General features: G+C 33.5%; 1 protein-coding gene across 1 annotated transcript; it reads right to left on the bottom strand.

The window, feature by feature from the left end:
- Positions 1-3146: 3146 nt before the first annotated feature.
- Positions 3147-18441, bottom strand: LOC136271845 (E3 ubiquitin-protein ligase rnf213-alpha-like). Its single transcript, XM_066072390.1, has 24 exons — positions 18322-18441; positions 17839-18119; positions 17448-17568; positions 17173-17289; positions 16926-17036; positions 16110-16163; positions 15784-15984; positions 14516-14615; positions 14252-14286; positions 12935-13032; positions 10072-10225; positions 9724-9895; positions 9469-9569; positions 9102-9159; positions 8766-8950; positions 8273-8414; positions 8001-8084; positions 7295-7487; positions 6816-7038; positions 6568-6642; positions 6259-6450; positions 6058-6147; positions 5346-5542; positions 3147-4610 (listed from the first exon to the last, which is right to left on the bottom strand). Exons 1-24 carry the CDS (start codon positions 18412-18414, stop codon positions 4409-4411), a joined length of 3279 nt encoding a protein of 1092 aa, XP_065928462.1. The 5' UTR covers positions 18415-18441; the 3' UTR covers positions 3147-4408.
- Between the last annotated feature and the right edge of the window lie 63 nt (positions 18442-18504).

Here is an 18504-nt window from a genome sequence, read left to right as displayed (position 1 = left end):
GAGACGATTTGGCTGTTTCTTTTAGCTAACGTATTTATGTACACTTACAGTAATTAAGTGAATTTTACTATTAACTTTTCATAATCAATTTATCAATCAGTTTAAAGAAAGATGTAAAAATAAACAATAAAATGCTTTTTTGATGATGATTCATTGCGGGCTATGAAGGTAGCGATCATTGCCGAAAAAATTGCATAACCAGCTAACGCGGGTTATGTATTTTTTTTCTGCAACGTCGCTACCTTCATATCCCGAATGAATCACCAAAGAAAGCATTTTATTGTTTAAATGCGGTCGCAATAACATTTTCAATTTGACAACAGAGTTAAGTTGATAATTCAATTGAAAATCTATAGAATCCATTTGTAATATTTTGAACACTTAATCATGTAGTTTACATGTACTTCTGTACAATCATAAAATCACAAACACCACTGAATTGTTTTTTGTCTTGGTGTGAGCGAAATGTACAGTAAAACACGCTTATAACGAAGTCCTAGGGACGGGTAAGTTAACTTCGTTATAAGCGTAATTCGTTATATCCGTAAAGTTAACAACATGAAACAGAGACTTGGGGAATGGAATTCACTTCGCTGTAAGCGTCAATTCATTATAAGCGTGTTCGCTATAACCGTGTTTTACTGTATTTCTATAAAAAGAGTTTCATCCTACGGTACTTTCTTTGACCACCGCTTTGGAACACTGAGAAAATTTCACTATATTTATAGTGTGACTGTCTGGTTTCATAGCGATATAAATTAAATACTTAACACCCCCTTAACGTTATACTGGCATCAATGCAAGTTAATTTTATTAATATAACCTGTCTTCCGGGAAGAGCATACGACCGTATATACGGTAATTTTTGCGATTATTATTTCCGATTTTTTCGCGATCCCTTAACTTGCCAAAATATTCAATACGCAGAAATTTTATGCAGTATTGATTGCTATAAAAAACTTTTTAAATCGCAAAATGACTTACGCAAATAAAAATAAAATACTCATCTCCCCATTTTCGCAATTTTTGTGATACGCAAAAAAACCATGGAAACATGGTTGTACATAATACAGCACAACATTTGATACAAATTTCACAAGCCATTTTTCCTAATTAGTCTAATATAAAAGCAAGGTTCTTTATCATTCAGTTTACTTACCAACCCTTTGTTTATGAAAACAACACTTATTTCTTCATTATAATGTTATCTCAACTTCCTCTAAGTTTAGTTAATCTTTTTTTCGCCTTAAAAACTAGAAGTCTTAGGAAAAAGGTCAAAAACGGTAATTATATGTTTGCATAATTTTACAAACGTTCTTTGATTAATTAAAGTTACACCAAGTTATATTAATGTATTTAAAATATTAATATAATTTCACTTAACATGATATCAACATTTATCAGCAAAGATAATTCGGTCAAAGGGACTCGATCATGGCTGTGTGACTTTAGAATATTAAGCTATTTAAAGGGACTTGGATAGGATTTGACCTCAAATTTAAAAAAAAAAAAAATTCATGCTTCAATGTTCAGAATGGTAAATATAATGTTCTTTTTAATCCTATGTCAACATTTGAAAGTCAAATATTGAGTTACATGAAAATTACAGAAGTTAGAATTCTGTGTTTTGTGACACAAAGTTCGGGTCCTGTTAATGTTTACATATTTGTTGTATTGGTATAAGTTTTAATCTAATGTTGCTTTTTTTTGTTGATAAAATTATTTACACAAATTGAATCAGTTTGTCTAGTTTCCACAATTTATTTTGTCAAAGAAATGGTAATTTCTTTACTTTACAGTATATGTATACAAACATAAGACTCGAGCTTTGTATAACACACGACTTCTTTCCTCTGTATCTCGCTTGTAACCTGACTTCTAACTTTCAAATTTTGGTGAACCATTCGAAATACATAAGTAAATGATTATTTTATAAACAAAAATCTAAATTAAAATTTTCATCTGAAATCATATCTAGGTCCCTTAATGCTTCGTAATGCAAGTCCATTAATGATTGTCATAATCGTGTGCCTGTATATTTACGAGCGCAAGTCGGAAGATGATAATTTTTTTGTAACTGGCATATTATTTTTAAACGGTAAAATCAAAATCGAGAAATCCCCTTTAATACTTTCTTCCAAAAAACATGCATCAGTGATGGTAAAAATTGGTATGCCTATAGGTACTTGCTTGCAAGTTTACGGTGACGCAAATAATTCTAAATCAATTGGCTCCTCTTTTTTTTTCTTTTTTCTTTTTTTTACCTTTTTTTAAAAAACTGAATATCTAAAAAGAATTCTTGTGTTTAAATTTTTACATCCAGTGAATGTCATCAATACAGCTCAAAGTGATATATTAGTTGAATATATTTTATGTAAGATTGTTTTAATGGCACAGAATAGGGGGTATTTATTATTCATTTTTTCTTTGCTCTTCTAAAAAACAACGTATAACAATATACATTGATTAATGATCGTGTTTTATTAATATTAATATATTACATGGCTTCGAGGGCTACCAATCTAATTCATCTGATCTCGCTCTCTGTTATGTATCAGCATGTTTATCGCTCGTGAAGGGAGATCCTTTCATGCGCGATAACCATACATAACAGAGAGCGAGATGAAAGGTCTAATTTTAATTAATTAGATTGCCTTGCGAGAGCGACATACCAGAGTATTTGCCCCGAGGTGCCAGGAAAGTCCTGGAGTGTTTTGTCGCCCGATGCCGAAGACAGAGGCCGACATAACACTCAAGGGTTTTTCTGTCATCGAGGGACAAATATTCTAGTATTGTCGCTCGAGAAGACATGTAATATATGTTATATATCATTTTAAAAAAATCAAACTATTATAGGTAAAGAACATATTTACCTCATTAACAAGTGTATCTTATTAACACTTCTTCACATCTTTCACGTCAATGTAAGATGTTTTGTAAAATGTTGATCGGTGCTTTCAATAAAAATGATAAGTTTTCAAATTAAACAATTAAAGTAAGTTCCTCTGAATAGCAGACGCTGTCCTGACATTTAATTTTCGAGGAACTGTTTATGTTTGCTAAATTTCGGACCCGACGTAACAAGCACTCAATTATATTTTAATAATATTCATACAAAGAATTAATACAGATAATCAACTGGAATATTTGATGATAAATATCTTATTGCACACATGCATGATACTTGCGCACATGTACATTACATTAACATGTACGTGTTTCCAAAACACTAATATTAAAGCTATTTAGGTATATAAACAAAAGTTCAAGTTTTAATTATTCCAGACAATTTGTGCATATCTATTATACATATACTCCTAATGCCTTAAGTCATTAATATTTCATCCAGCCCCTCCTTTAGGAAATGATCAATGCATCAATACATCATGACAGTGTTTCAAACAAACAACTTCCTGTTGTAGTGTATCACCGGATTTAAACTGTCTACATGCAATAGAACGCAAATACAATCCAAACGACCACTTAACTCTAAACAAAATAATAGTCCAAAGGATGTAAAATAGGATACATTATACGAATGCCATTCTTTAAATGAAAGACATCCTGGCATGATACAAAGATATAGTGTGAGAAAAATTAGCTATATTTTAGCATATTTCATTTCTGTTTACATCAGAATTTTTTGTTTGGTCTTTTTAACATTGGTACTTGTAGCATGCAGTTGAGTTTTTCAACAAACAGTATAATACATTAGATTGTTAAATTTCATATGATGCATCAGCTTTTAATAAGATAAAGTATTAGTGCAAAATAATATAATTAACAACCGTGTTCATCGAAAGTCCATATAAAGCTTGGGCAAAATCTTATTATAAATATCACAAATTGTATTGTTCTTTGATAAATCAAACCATATAGAAAAAAGCTACATAACTTAGTTACATTCTGTGTGGTCAGTATTACAACAATTGTGCAATAAAGCAAATAAACATATTGACAAATATTTTTATAAAATTGAGTAGATTTGTTTTCAAAATCAGGGGCAACAAAATATCAACAAAAACTTTTAAAAGAAACATTAAAGCTAACAAAACCACCTTCTATCTACTACAGTAGCACATCAAAACACAATAAAGCTGATCACGCTTTGAATAAACTACATAAAGTTGGCACTGTTGTTTATTTCAATATCACATTTAAAATTTGGTCCCAGACAATAAATATATTTCCTTAATATGTTGCTCCCTAAATTAACTGATCAATATAAAATTTTAATATAGAGCAATAATTAGGTTGGACAATCTTGGGTCTAAATTTTGTTCTAATCTTTTCAGTTCAAAAGAGAAAATATTGTTTAACTTAAAAAATAGAAAAATTCAAAACAATTAATTATTTTCGTCTAACTTTCACTTTCAGTTTTCAGTTGTCTAGTTAATTATTTCACAAATCAGTATCTTCTTTCACTTTGTTTGACGGTGAAAAGAGCATACAAAAACATCCAGGCGTCCACTGCTTGGTTGTTAAGAATGGGGGTGAAACCCGCTCCTTTTTTTTGAATTCTCTCTATAAGGTCATCTGTCCATTTTGGATAATTCAGGTCAATGTCGTACTGAGGAGCAGAAATGTATCCCAGAAGTGTGTCTCGCAAACTGTAATAAATAGATTATATAAGTTTGTAATATTCTTGATATATTCATTCTTTACTTACAATGAAAGATAATGATAAATCTGCATCTGTGTAAAATTATATAACATACTTTGTTGAATATTATATAATTAGAAATTGTATCAACACAAAAAAAGAACTACACATACATGTAATTGAGATAGTGATCAACTCAAAGTGTTCCACTTTAATGAAGAACATTATGCTAACAGGTGTTTCAGTGGATATAATTATTTCTTTATGTTAACCTCAAGGGTCCAGGTGAATATTTTATATATAAGATTAATATGACCTTAACATTTGAAACTTAAATTAATTAAAACTTCAAGTCAATGATGGTGTCTGCACACCTCTAACCTATACAAGCAGTATTTTGGTAGTTTGATAAATACTGGGCAAGAAGAGAGAAAAATGGTTCTTACATCAATTTCAAAGACATCTGCTATGACCTTAATCTTTGACCTAGAATCTTGATTTGAGGTCACAAGCACTGTTATTGTAAGTAAGAGCCATATTGGGAAAGGCAAAGAAAATATAGTCCGAACATATATTTTTCACTTAGGTTTGAAATAATTTTTAGTTTGAACAAGAAACTTTGTTCTTTGTACATGTACATTGATATGTCCAACTTTCAAGTTTGTTTTCTTAACTCCATACATTAAAACCATATACTTTCAATGTACACTTAATGAAGTTAAGCTAGTCTGCACCAACTTACGGAAGTTTGGCCATGTCGACATTATCATCATCGGTTCCTTTAGGAACTGTTATAGTCAGCATTATGCACTCAAAAAGGATCTGTAGCAGTAGGTCCAGTCTGTCCAGGGAGATTTCCTCACACAGTGACGTGATCATATCTCGCTGTGCAGCATTAAGCTCTTCCCTCAGTTCTGTTACTACACCTTCAAATGCATCCTGGAAAAGAAAATGATTTTTTTTTTATTTTGTTAATATCTATGATAATTAAATCGTTGTCCAAAGTGTCTAGTAGTCTCTGCATACAATGTGATATTGTTGTATCAAGACATAATAAATCCCAGTCGATCCAAAAATTGTACATATTAAATAGAAATTCAATTATCTTGCTTTAATTGGTAACCACAGACAAACAATGGCACCATGTACTACTTACAGTATGTGCAGTATATCTTTAGCTCAACATGACAAAACACCACTTCATAGATGCTCATATTCTTTACCCATTTAGAAGAGATTGGAGAAAATAAAATAGGAACACTCATTGGGAAAAACAATCTACAAATTGAATGAATTCCCCCTTCTCTCTTGAATTCATTGATCTTCATATTAATTTCAGCATTGTACAAAGTTAAGTAATACTATTCCTTCTAAAAATGAAAGAAAAATACAGCTGCCGGTTATTTTGTCCTCTTGACTGTATAGATGAACATAAGATAGGCAAACCAACCTACCTGTTTGTGTGAGGCTTGTCGTCGGGTTTTCTCCATGGCGAGAGTGATCCACAGAGACTGGGCGTGCTTGCACTGACATGAGGACCTTGCCTGAAACAGAATGCACTCAAATTTAGTTATTAATACAATGCACCAACTACAGCAGAATCATCTGATACAATTAATACGAAAACATACGGTCTACACCATTCAAAGAGAAACCTTTTGACTTGGAAATGGATTTTCCATCTTGAGGGTCTGGGTCATGAACTTTTCTAAGCACATATTGGGGTCTCCTTTTACAGACTTCAGGAAGCTGATGGTGATTTCTAGCTTGTCCAAGGTCTCACAAAGGTCAGGGTAAGCTCTGGTCTCCTCAAGGATCTGATTGGCTACTACAGGGGTCAAAGGTTCCTACAATACAACCAAACCGATAAGAGTGAAGCACTTGCAAATGTACCCCTAAAATGATTCCTTAATTCTCACCCTATTTTGCTTTAATAGAGTCAATTTGACTTCTAAGATATTGACCTGTTTAATTTTCTGTCGGAGATCTCTAAACACCACAGCATTAGTTGTCTCTGATCTGTACGTCATCATCTCAAACTGCAAAGACATTAACTTTACATTTATTTACACTGATTCAACAAATGTACTGACGGATGAGCAACAATTTTTCTTACGTTATTACTGTAACTGTATATTTTGTGAAGGACTTAGAATGAAAACTTTATGAAATGATGAGTGTGACTCTTAACGTTTGTGTAAGTTACATGTACCTCATACACTGGCATCTCAATGACAGACTTGGAGAACAGGAATCGGTCCATGAGCTGGCGCTCCAAGTCCCCAAAGTTGTAGTCTATCTTAGTGCCCTTGCCCACCTGGAATGTGTAGTGACAGTTGGCCATCACCATGGGGAGGATGTCCATGTCAGGGTGGTAGCTGATCAGGTGAGCGGGGGTCACATCCCTCAACTGGACCTTGGGGAGCTCTGTGTACCTGTCAATCAAAGTCAATTATGTGTACTATATATACAACTTCACTGAAAATACATCTATACATGTATATGTATAATCCATTTTAAATACTGGTATATAATGCAACATAGAATTTCAATCTTATTTTGACAGATTATGATAATGCATACGTGTACTCATCTATGTTTAATGGTTTATTCTCTTTGTTCAATACCCAACAGCGTCTGCATTGAAAATATAAAAAGAAACAATTGAAAGAAAACTCCCATGAGACCTACTTGAGCCTCTTCATCTTGCAGTACTCCTGCAGGAAGTTGTTTTGCTTCTTCAGTAGATAGTACAGTAGACCATAGGCACAGAGCCCATTGTCCCTGAAGGTGGGCAGCAGCACAGACACTGGGTGGGCATCAGTAATGGGCTTCTGGCAGAACTCCTTGGGAATCTTGGTAATTCCCTCCAAGTTCGGAAAGGCTACGGAAATTATACAAATAAAACATGCACATTTCGTGTAAAAGCAAGTCATATTATTAATTGTATTACATGTATGTCAAAATTTGATTTCCTTCAGTTAATGCATTAAGCAACAATTGTTTTGAGATTTTTCTTTACATAATTGTTTTCTTTTTTGATTGGTTGAACCATTTCTGAAAAATATTCTGAAAGCAAACTAAAACTTTCAGTGACCGTCAAATTTCAACTCATTTTGTCTTTCATATAATTATCAACAATTTGTAAAACTGTGGTTATTGCTATAAATCCGTAATGATGAAAGTGTTATATAACCATAATAACATTTCATGCAGCAGTTCTTCACTACATGCTTGTAAACATTGTCCACCATGGGTTAGTTTTCAATCATGCAGCCCTTGGTAATTAAAATTATGACACGGAAAGGTGTTATAATACTCGATGTCTGCATTGAAACAGTGTGGCTTATTTTCAGAAGGGAAACAAGTAAGACTTCAGATAATCTGCAACACATACTGTAAGTAAGGAGCTTGTCTCTCACACACTGCCAGGCCAGAATAAAGTCATTCACCAAACTCCTCATCTCATCCAACCGACCCTCTACAATGGACATAAGTACAGGAAATTTGAAAAAACAGTTTCAGATAATTCTGTACATTATATTTTTATAATGTAAGCTGTATTACCTAATAATAATTACATCCAAAGGGTTATTTGAGCATGTAAAACTATGACAAAAATGTATAACTAAGATTTCAAAATTATACTTAAATGAAATTTTGTTTTACCATTTTCATACTCCTTTATCATATCCTCGATGGTCAGCGTTAAAGCCTCCTCTCTGTCCAACTTCCTTTGGAATCGCTGAATCAGCAATTGTTGGAGTTTCATGATACTAGGGACAAGACGGATAGCTCTTAGCTGCTTCTCCTTTTAAATGAAATAGATGAGAACATTAAAATAACACAGAAGAGAAACAATCTCAGTAGGTTTAGGATGCTAGATGAATACTGTGTATATTCCTTATTTTAGGCGGGTACTTAATTCCACAATTCAACCGGTTCGCATCAAATAATGAGAATATAAAATTGCAAATGCCAAACTGTAAGCATAGTTTCATTTAATCTACATATGTCTGAAAAATAAAAGCAGGATTTTTAAAGATGTGCTTCTTGTGATTTTACGTTGAAATTATTTCTTTCAGTTGCATTAAATTCGGGATCTACTGTAATAAAGTAACTTATATCATCTACTTCTCCTTTTACTAAAGGGAATTCTGACCTCCTGTAGGAACATGAGCAACACTTTGTGGGTGGGAGCCTGGACCTTCACGGTGTGTAGGAGGTGGTCCATGGTGATCTGGGACCTGTATCGCCACACAGCCGCCACATTGTGGAGGCTGCTGGGGGAGGATCGCTCAGATGGAACGTTTATCTCAAACAACAGGCACAGCAGTGGGTCCGACCCTGTCAAATTCAGCAGTTGTATATCATATTATCATTTAATATAATCAAAAGAACAATATCTTAAGAATATCTATTTACATAGTTTTAAAGGACTAAGTAATTTTGTATGAAATTAGACAAAGTCCAGTCTTTTGCATTCAAAGTGACATACCCAATCTCTGATCATTGGCAAGCTTTTTATTCATGGTCTTAAGATCTCTTGTCATTTCCTTAAAGAAACAGTACACATCAATTTAAAACTGAAATATGATCACTGATCATGCTGAAATGTGGCTCTAGGTAATCAAAATATTACAAACTTGAGGATATATCAAAATTTATAATTTACTCTCATTACTTTTGTTTATGACTATTACAAAATTGAGCATTTATTTACTCAAATATAAACAAAAGTACTTTTGCAATAGTTATTTTTTAATTCCAAAAGACTCTCAACAAATCTGCTTTATCCATTAATTTATTATAAACATGTTTATTCAAAAAAGAGCTTTACTGTATATATATCTTCAGACTGATACCTGGAGAAGCGGTGACAAATATGTTTTTGAAAATTCTTCTTCCCATTTCTTTCTAGCAGCCTTGTTGGCCAAAACACATATATCTTGGTTCATCTGACCACCTGAAATGTGGAGAGAGAGAGACAGAGTGAGACAGACAGATAGAGAGAGAAAGAAAACTTTCTTTAGAATAAAACAAAGAAACACTTTATATTTTTTTCATAAATAATTGTTGATCTAACCCATACCAACATAGTTCCTTTCCAAAGATTTTACCTCTGTGTTTTCTCATCATGTCTCTACAGATACTGTGTATAATGATATAGACATCGTCCACACTCCTCCCTACGGCTCTCTGAATGGTCAGCAGGTCTTTCTCTATGTGAGCCCACAAAAAGGGCAGCACATTGTCAGCATCAAGGTCTGGCTTTATCAGACTTTGGATGGCCTGAAGATTTCAAAACAATATTATTTATATACATGTATAGAGTTTATTTTATGGTATGCATGCTAAAATTCTAGTCTAAGAGAGGCTTTATTAAAGAATTATTAAACTGATTCATAAAATCTTACTTATCTACTATTTTTATGTACTCTTTGTATGTGACTTCTGAGGAATCTGACCTGTTGATTGATACTGGCCCCTAGATACATGGCCATGTGAGTGAAGAGTCGTACAATAGCACACTCAGTGGGAGAGAGTCCTCTCTCAGGGCTGGCATCTGGTTGTCTCCCCTCTGCCTGACCCAAAACATGTCCTGTAGCAGTCTGGTCTAGCCTAAGAAACACACACAACAAATTCTGATGATCTTCTTTCAGAATAACATATTTTTATATATTAACAAGAGGCCAATTGGCCTCAACGGTCACGTGAGTACCTTATCACCCATAGGCAAACTTGTCGAGGAGTTATATATGCATTTAATTAATTAGGTTTCATTCTGGAGAAAAAAAATTATAAATTTGTAATGACGACCATCTCCCTGCCTGAAATCTTTCAAAAAGAACTGTGAAACCTATAATTTTGGCAAAAAAGGTGTGTGGGAGTAAAGAAAATAATTTTTTAACATTATATGCATTAACACCTATACATCTATTTTGGCCCTGCTCTAGAGTCAAAACCCAGGGGGCATGAAAATTAAAATTTCAGTAGAGGACTTCCTGGAAAACATAATTATACATCAGTTTTTTATACAGATGTGTGAGAATAGAGAAGACATTTTTTAAACATTATATGCATTAACACTATATTGCCATATTGCCCCCCCCCCCGAACCCCTGACGCAATTTAGGTAGAGGAGTTAGTGGAGATCATAACCATGCATGTAATCAGTTTTTTGCCCACTTGTGTGGGTGTAGCGAAAAAGATTTTTTCAAGATTTAAAATATTTTTACTATATGGCCATATTGGCCCCACCCTAGAGCCTGAACCCCTGACACAGAATGAATTTCACAATTTTGGTAGAAGGCCTCATGGACGTCATTATCATGCGTGTAGTTTTTAACATAATTATTATATATGGGAGTAGAGAAGAAGATTTTCTAAGATTTAATACATTAATTTTACTATATGGCCAAATTGGTCCCCCCCCCTAGACCCAGAACCCCTGACCCAGGGGTCATGAAATTCACAATTTTGGTAGAGGGCTTCATCGACATCATAACTATGCAACCAGTTTTTTTCCTCACATGTGTGGGAGTAGAGAAATAGATTTTTGAAAATTTGGGGTTTTTTTGCATGTTTGGCCCCACATGTGGCGCCCCGGGGGTGGTAGAGCCATGAATTTCACAATTTAGATTCCTCTTACCTATAAAAAAAAATGCCTCGCACCAAAAATGGTAACAATCAGCCTTGTAGTTTTTAAGAAGTTAAAAAATGTAAAATTGTTAGCGCATGACGCACGTCGCATGACGATCGACGGACAAAAACGGATAACAATAGATCACCTGAGTTTACTCAGGTGACCTAAAAATATGTACAGCAAAACTCATATATAACGAAAATGGATATAACAAATTATTCTGCTGTAACAAATTAAAATTCATGTTCTAGCAAAGTTCTTATATATACCAATAAATTATTACAGTATATAACGAACACAGTTAAAATGAATTTACAGCTATAACAAGGTACTTTTCAGAACCTGCTGGCACATTTTCAACATGATTTTTCATTTATATAACAAACATTTTTCATTACAAAGAAAGTGGGCGCTTAAGATGTACATTCGGCAGGAATCTGGGCGCACAAGGCGAGTGAAAATTTCATCAATTAATTTTAAACATTTTTCGAATTATAACCGTTATTTGGTTTCTGTTGGATACGGAATTAGTGGAAAAATATTTGTAATGCAAAAGGTTTTATCATAATATGGGTCTAAATATAGCAACACGATGCAATTCATGCAAAATCCTACTTATTTACAACTGTTTTTAAATGAATTTGTTGTCTCTGGGTCTTCTCTCCACAGATTTGAAACGTGTAAAGATAACACATTTCAACATTAAAAAAGTCGCTTTTTAAAAAAAAGATGGAGAGATGACCCAGAGATGACTAATTATGTACTTTTTAAAATTATTTTTTGAAGGATAAAAAACAAAGTCCATTGATATGACAGTGTTGTTCCAAACAGTACTTTAAATCGCATATTGACAAGTCTCGCATGGCTCAGTGGTTTCGTACTGGATTAGTAAATACAAACATGCAGTGTTTTGGGTTCAAATCCAACTGGTGGTCTTTTTTTTTTTAATTAAAAATTTTTTGTTTTAAATGTTTGTTATCATAACATTATGTTGAATTATAATATACCGGTAAATTTTAATTTGTCGTTATCGATTTCTAGATCTGCTGTATGAACACTATTTTCTTTTCTTATTACTAGTTTTTTAGGATATACACAATATAACTTCATTAAAATATGTTTGCATTAACATTTCCTATATAACTAGTTATCGGTTTACCTTCTCATTGTCATTTTTGAAAGCTTGTGAGTTTTTTAATAACCGGAATAGCCATGTACTTCGACTCTCAACATAATATATTATGACATAGCCTTTCGAGGTTATAGACATTTAAATCACAATTGATTCGTGTCGAGAATTCCTGCAAATTTACAATCTTGTGCGCTCACTTTCTTTCATTGAAGGTACATGACATATTAAGATGCATTCACAAATACGAAAATTCATATCACAATAAACATTATTTTGAAATTGTTTGTAAATTACAATAGTACTGATTTAAAAACAAACGGTAGTTTGAAGTATTGACAGTTAACTATTTTTTTAACAAATTTGCAATAAGATTTGTTACAAATTTGCTATAAACAAGTTTTGCTGTATTATATAATTTTCAAATTTAATTAGAATCAATACTACCAGTAAGATTCAAATAGATATCCCTTAATTTAGAATAATTGTATTCTGCGCAAAATCATTTTTACTATATCAGAAACATTCTACAAATCATGTGGACAGATGGACAAACCTTTGGTCAACTATATTGCCAGCACGTAGTTGGTACGACTGTCCCCCGATTTCCAGGCCGCAGTCCTTACACCTACCAAAAGTGGCTGGCTGACCAAACTGCAATAAACAAGATACGCAAACTTACCCATCATGCAACTGATTGTTGGTTATAAGTTGATGACCTTCACCTCCAATTTCTGCACCACAATCCCTAACAACGCCCGCGATAATATGGACGACCACACTACAATTCACAATCGATGACAATTATGTGAGCTACTGGACCCTAATTTTTAGTATTACATGCAAGTGTGTGAAAAGTGAAATTCCAGCTTTAGTCTTCAATGGTTGTGGACTTAATCATGGATAAAACTTCTATTAACCTGAGGACAAGCTAAATTAATTCAGACCCATTGTCACCAGAATTTTCAAGCCACTCAACTCTGTCCTCGAATCAATTTCTTCAAATAAAAGTGGATAAATATGAGGTCAATACTCAGACTTGAGGCTGAGTATTGACTTGAAGAAAATTGATGATGGCAGTCTGCCTGGCTAAAACAGATATTCATATAGCCATCATAAAAAAATGAAACTAAAGATTTTTATAAGCTAGCGATACATGTATATTTATTGAGACGAAAAGAAGTTTACATGATTGTGAATAAATAAAAGGGTGCTTATTAAACGAAAGAAAAAAAATAATTTAAAAGAAATCAAGCAATACTGGTCATCACATATAATATAATTTGATACATGTACATGTATATACTTATTAAACTACTATTAATTTAGAAATGTATTTCAAAGTTATCAGAGAAAAATTTATTATCCTGCAACTACCCCTTGCTTTGACAGATTATAAAGGTAACCAAATAAATCAACTGAATGCCCCAATAAACCAGTAAGCCTTGTACAAATATCCGACATTCAAATGCATTGTGACATCATCTTTCTTGCTTCTTTTACACAATGCAGTCATGGTTTCAACTGCAGATGTGCATTGAAATTTAACGAAATAAGCTTCTATGAGGTGTAAATTGTAAGATATTATGTTGCAGGATAAACAAATTACATGATAACTGTCTTGAAATACAAGCAATATTTGGGCTTGGGTCGAAAAAGTTAAAAAAAAGCTCGGCAAGCCTCGCCCTCTGTCAAGTTTTCTTACCCCCGCCCAAATTTGGCTTTCAAGACAGTAACCAAGTATTTTATATATACTGTATATCAATACATGCATGATACATAGTTTATGCTTAAATTAATTTGTTGAAAGAAAACAAAACACGACGGCACACATAGGTAAAGAGCTAAATGTGTCAATCCATCTATTACTTACATTTCCAATCACATATGGATGGCCATTAGGACAACCTATGGAAAAGATAAGTTTGTGGACATTATTACATATACATTTCCTTCTAAGCTCACTTGGACTGAATGACAAACTGAATCTTTCCGATCAAAAGTTATAAAGACCTTTATATGTCATGATGTTTGCTGATTCACAGGTAACAAACAAATCTAATCCAAACTTTGAATACACTAAGAACTTAACAGGGCATTTACAGTCAGGTATGGTATTAAACATTATTTTACTTACGATAAAAAACTGAATTTTCATCACCTCCCTTTCTGGCTGCCAACAAAGCTTCCTTTATTTCATCAACATCATCTTGTGGCATAGTTGGTAAAAAGGAATTCTGTAGGCAATAAAAATAAAAGCATTTTAAATTTTAAACATCCCTTTAATACTCTAGTTTAACATTAAGGAAATGGTGCAGAAAATCTACATACAGAGCCTAAGAGAGAATTCATACCCTCCCTCCAACTATCTAAAATGAGGATAACACACTTAAGATCGAGATAAACTGTAAATTCCTAATTAAACACGAGGAATTAATATCCGCGTAGAACCGCAAGAAGCCCCTATCCCAAATTTTAAAATCTCATTTTTCATTTCCGGACTTATGTAAAGTACAGGTGACACTCGATGGCTCGAACTTCGATCTCTCGAAGTTCTTGATCTCTCGAAGTGAACTCATGGTCCCAATTTTTTCCTCTATATAACTAAGCAAATTTACTCTTGATCTCTCGAACTCCGATCTCTCGAAGTGAAACCTGGGTCCCGTTACACATATTTCATTGTTTTTCACTCTTGATAACTCGAAGTGGTTGTTGTGTACACACGCGGCCGATGAAGCGTATAATTATAGCTCCGCGTGGACCTTACCTTGATGGTTGAGTGAACCCCTGGGGGCTAGCGTGGTAGTGTTAATTGGTTGATTACGTAAGTGACACTACCCCTTGCTTTTTTCAAAGGGTATATAGGTAATTTGTAAGTGATCTATTAATTTCAACAAATTGTGAAAGAAATGCTCTTTATTTAAAATATTCTAACGTAATGAATAAGAAAACATAATATGCTTAGAAGATTGTTTACGTGAAAAAACACACTTAATTAATACACAATTGCAAGTACGTTCTATATTGTTTAAATTGAAGTACTGTAGCAGAAAATACGATTGAAATCATATCAGACTATCCTTCCATGTTATAAATATAATTTCCGGCTACTATAATTTTAGAACCAAGATAAACGGAACAAAAATTTCCCGATTTTTTTAAACTTTCGATCTCTCGAACTTTTGATCTCTCGAAGTTTAATCATGGTCCCCTGAAGTTCGAGTTATCGAGATTCACCTGTATATGAGACTGTGATAAAATCTCAGCATTCGCAATTTTATGTACTTGCGATTTAATGGAAAATTGTGGAATTACGGAATTAACTAGTCGCGTAAAGTAAGAAATCTACAGTTTAATGCAATATACAAGTATTGGCATTTGAGCCAATTTTCCCCGTCCACCCACCTGCATGTCCCCTGGCTGCTGGACCAGTCTGTTGAGTGGTTCCACCAGTGTCCTCTCCTCTGGGATCTCCAGCAGGATGATGAAGAAATGGTTCAGTAGACACACAGTACTCTGGTGGCCCAGGTCCATCCCCTCCTGTACAGTCAGCTTGGGGTTCCTCCTCCATACATCATTTCTACACAGGGCAGCCAGAAGATCAGTCTAGGGGAATATAAATATAAACTTTATTTGTCAAGTAACATAAAACACTATTAGTAATCATTTATCATAAATCCTTAGTTCTCACTTCAATAAACATATAATTTGACTATAAATCATGGTGATACCTGATTGGAAAACAGTGGATGTTGATAAAAGAACTGCTGCAATTGTGCTTTTGCCTAATAATTAAGAAATAAATCTATATAGCAAACAGCTGTTGGGTGCAATAGGGACATAGAAATGTTGACAATGAGGAACAATTTCAATACAGTTTCAGTGTTGACAATGTTTTGTTTAAACACAATGTCCACAAAACCATCTATATATATTCACAGAATATTTACAAGATTTGTTTTAAAAATGCTCATAATACTGACAATGTTCATAACCCAATGACCACAACACTGAAAATGTTGCACGGTTTTGAGTCATATCATGTTAAAGAACAGTATTGTACATACATGTTAAAAATGTCTACCAGCTTCTTTGAAGCTAACTTAAAGGTAAATGCAAGAGAGTGAGTAGTAAAGTCTTGATCACAGAGAAGGTGAAGGTCATAAAAATTATAACAAAATTCAAAAGCATTAAAACATATCTATTCTAACTATGATTGTAAAAAGAAATATTCTCAACAGTGTCTTTTAAAGTATCAGTAAACCTAACACAAAATAAGTAATAAATAGGTAAGGTCAAGGTAAAAAAATGGAAGAGTATTAAACTGATCCCTTCTTTTTTGTTTAAAATACCTGATAACAAAAATTCAATAGTTTCTTTAAAACTGAACTACAAAGCACATGTAAATGCAAAGTATAATGGATGGAAGGTACATGTATCTAGTACAGAAAGATGAAAGAGAGGCATGACAAACACTAAATCACCAGTGTATATCTGATGATCAACATTTTCAAGGCATACACAATCTTGATTCATTAAATCCTTACATATGGAGTGACTCTTCTTTTGTTTTCAGGATACAGATAAGACATAGTTATTTCTCTCATCACAGCTAGAAGGACCAGGGTTCTCTTCTGATAATCTGGTAGCTGGACAGCCTGACAAAAAGATTTTTAACTTATCATCATAATGATACTAGTATTACTTTTTTTGTTAATATTTATTGACATTTATATGAACACGATATATTAGGATGTGTATGTAAGCTATTTTAAAAAAATTGGATAAAGAGACCTGGATAGCTTCACTAAAGATGTCCATGTTCTGTCCTAGAGCTGCCTGTGTCAGCTTTTCTCTTAACTCCTTGTACTGGTCCCCACATACGATGAATCGGTCACTGCACTCAACAATCTGACAATACACAATACACTCATATAGAACTTTCCTTGTATTAACTTTCTCATTTATTGAATTTACTGAACCTTAATAATCTTAAAATTAACACAGAATTCTTGGTAATAATTGATGGAAAACTGATCATTATTTAACATAGACTTCTTGATAATTACCTCATTTTTCTGGAGCTCGGGTACACTCATCCAGCGTACAATGGTGGCATCAGTTGTCTTACAGATCTTCTGGTAAGTCTCCACACCAAAGCAGCGACACAGGTGTTTGATCAGAAACAATCTAATCAAGATGTTAAGAAAAAATATTATTTCAGATACCTTCATAGGAATGGCATTTACACTTACTTTCTTTTAAGGAAAAAAGTCAATACACCTAAACTTGTAGTATACCAGTACATACAAATATCATTTGATAAAATTACGGACCAAATTTAACTTCTCTATAATTCATATTCTATCATATATACATTTACATGTAACATGCTACTTATTTCATAGAAATTTATTAAACAAATTCTTAAAATTAGGTTAATTCACATTAACTTCATACTTGGGCTGCCTTGAACAACACTCATCACAGAGTCTCCCTGCAGTCTCTAGAAGCTTCCTTGTCTGCTGGCTGTGTTTGATTGATTTCTTTACCAGTAACTTGTGGAGAACCTCTGCTACAACAGTCAGTCCAAACCGGGTCTGTGCCATACAGTACAGCTTCTCCACATCCAGCCCCTCTCTCACCAAAGAACCCACGTCATGCTGCAACATCTGGGTCGCCATTCTGATTGTGTACTTCATTGGGTCTGTGCTCTTGGCAACCTCGTAATGGAAGGAGTCCTTAAAATAAGCCAACAGTAATAAAGTGTACTTATTAATAATTAATCGATGACTTTTTCTCTGACTCATCATAAGAAGGCCATGTACATGATGTACACGATCTATCTTTCAATTAACTTCTAGATCATATGTCTATACATATCTGCATGAGAAAAAGAAAGAGAAGAATGAATCATTAATTTAAAAAAAACCAAACTTTTACCTCTACGCACTGAATGATCAACAGACACAACTCAACCATTTTCTCCTCATTTTCTTTCAGTGACATCAAATCCTCTGCTTGTTGTAAATACATTGCTAAAAACTGCTGCACTTGTTCAGACCTAGGTTATAATTGTCAAAGTAAATGAGAATAAACCAAAATTACTTAAACTTGTATGATAGA

The sequence above is a fragment of the Magallana gigas genome, chromosome 9, assembly GCF_963853765.1.
Source record: "Magallana gigas chromosome 9, xbMagGiga1.1, whole genome shotgun sequence".
Taxonomy (NCBI): Eukaryota; Metazoa; Mollusca; class Bivalvia; order Ostreida; family Ostreidae; genus Magallana; species Magallana gigas.
The sequence above is the reverse complement of the archived record's forward strand: the minus strand, read 5'-3'. Positions and strand labels throughout refer to the sequence as shown.

What these genes read in the sequence shown, in the direction of transcription:
- LOC136271845 (XM_066072390.1), bottom strand. Translation starts at nt 18,414, where the DNA reads ATGTATTTACAACAAGCAGAGGATTTGATGTCACTGAAAGAAAATGAG. An exon ending in AGCAGCCAGGGGACATGCAG is followed by an intron (nt 14,616 to 15,783) that starts GTGGGTGGACGG and finishes TATTGCCTACAG; the next exon opens with AATTCCTTTTTACCAACTAT. An exon ending in CATGATGAGAAAACACAGAG is followed by an intron (nt 9,570 to 9,723) that starts GTAAAATCTTTG and finishes TCCACATTTCAG; the next exon opens with GTGGTCAGATGAACCAAGAT.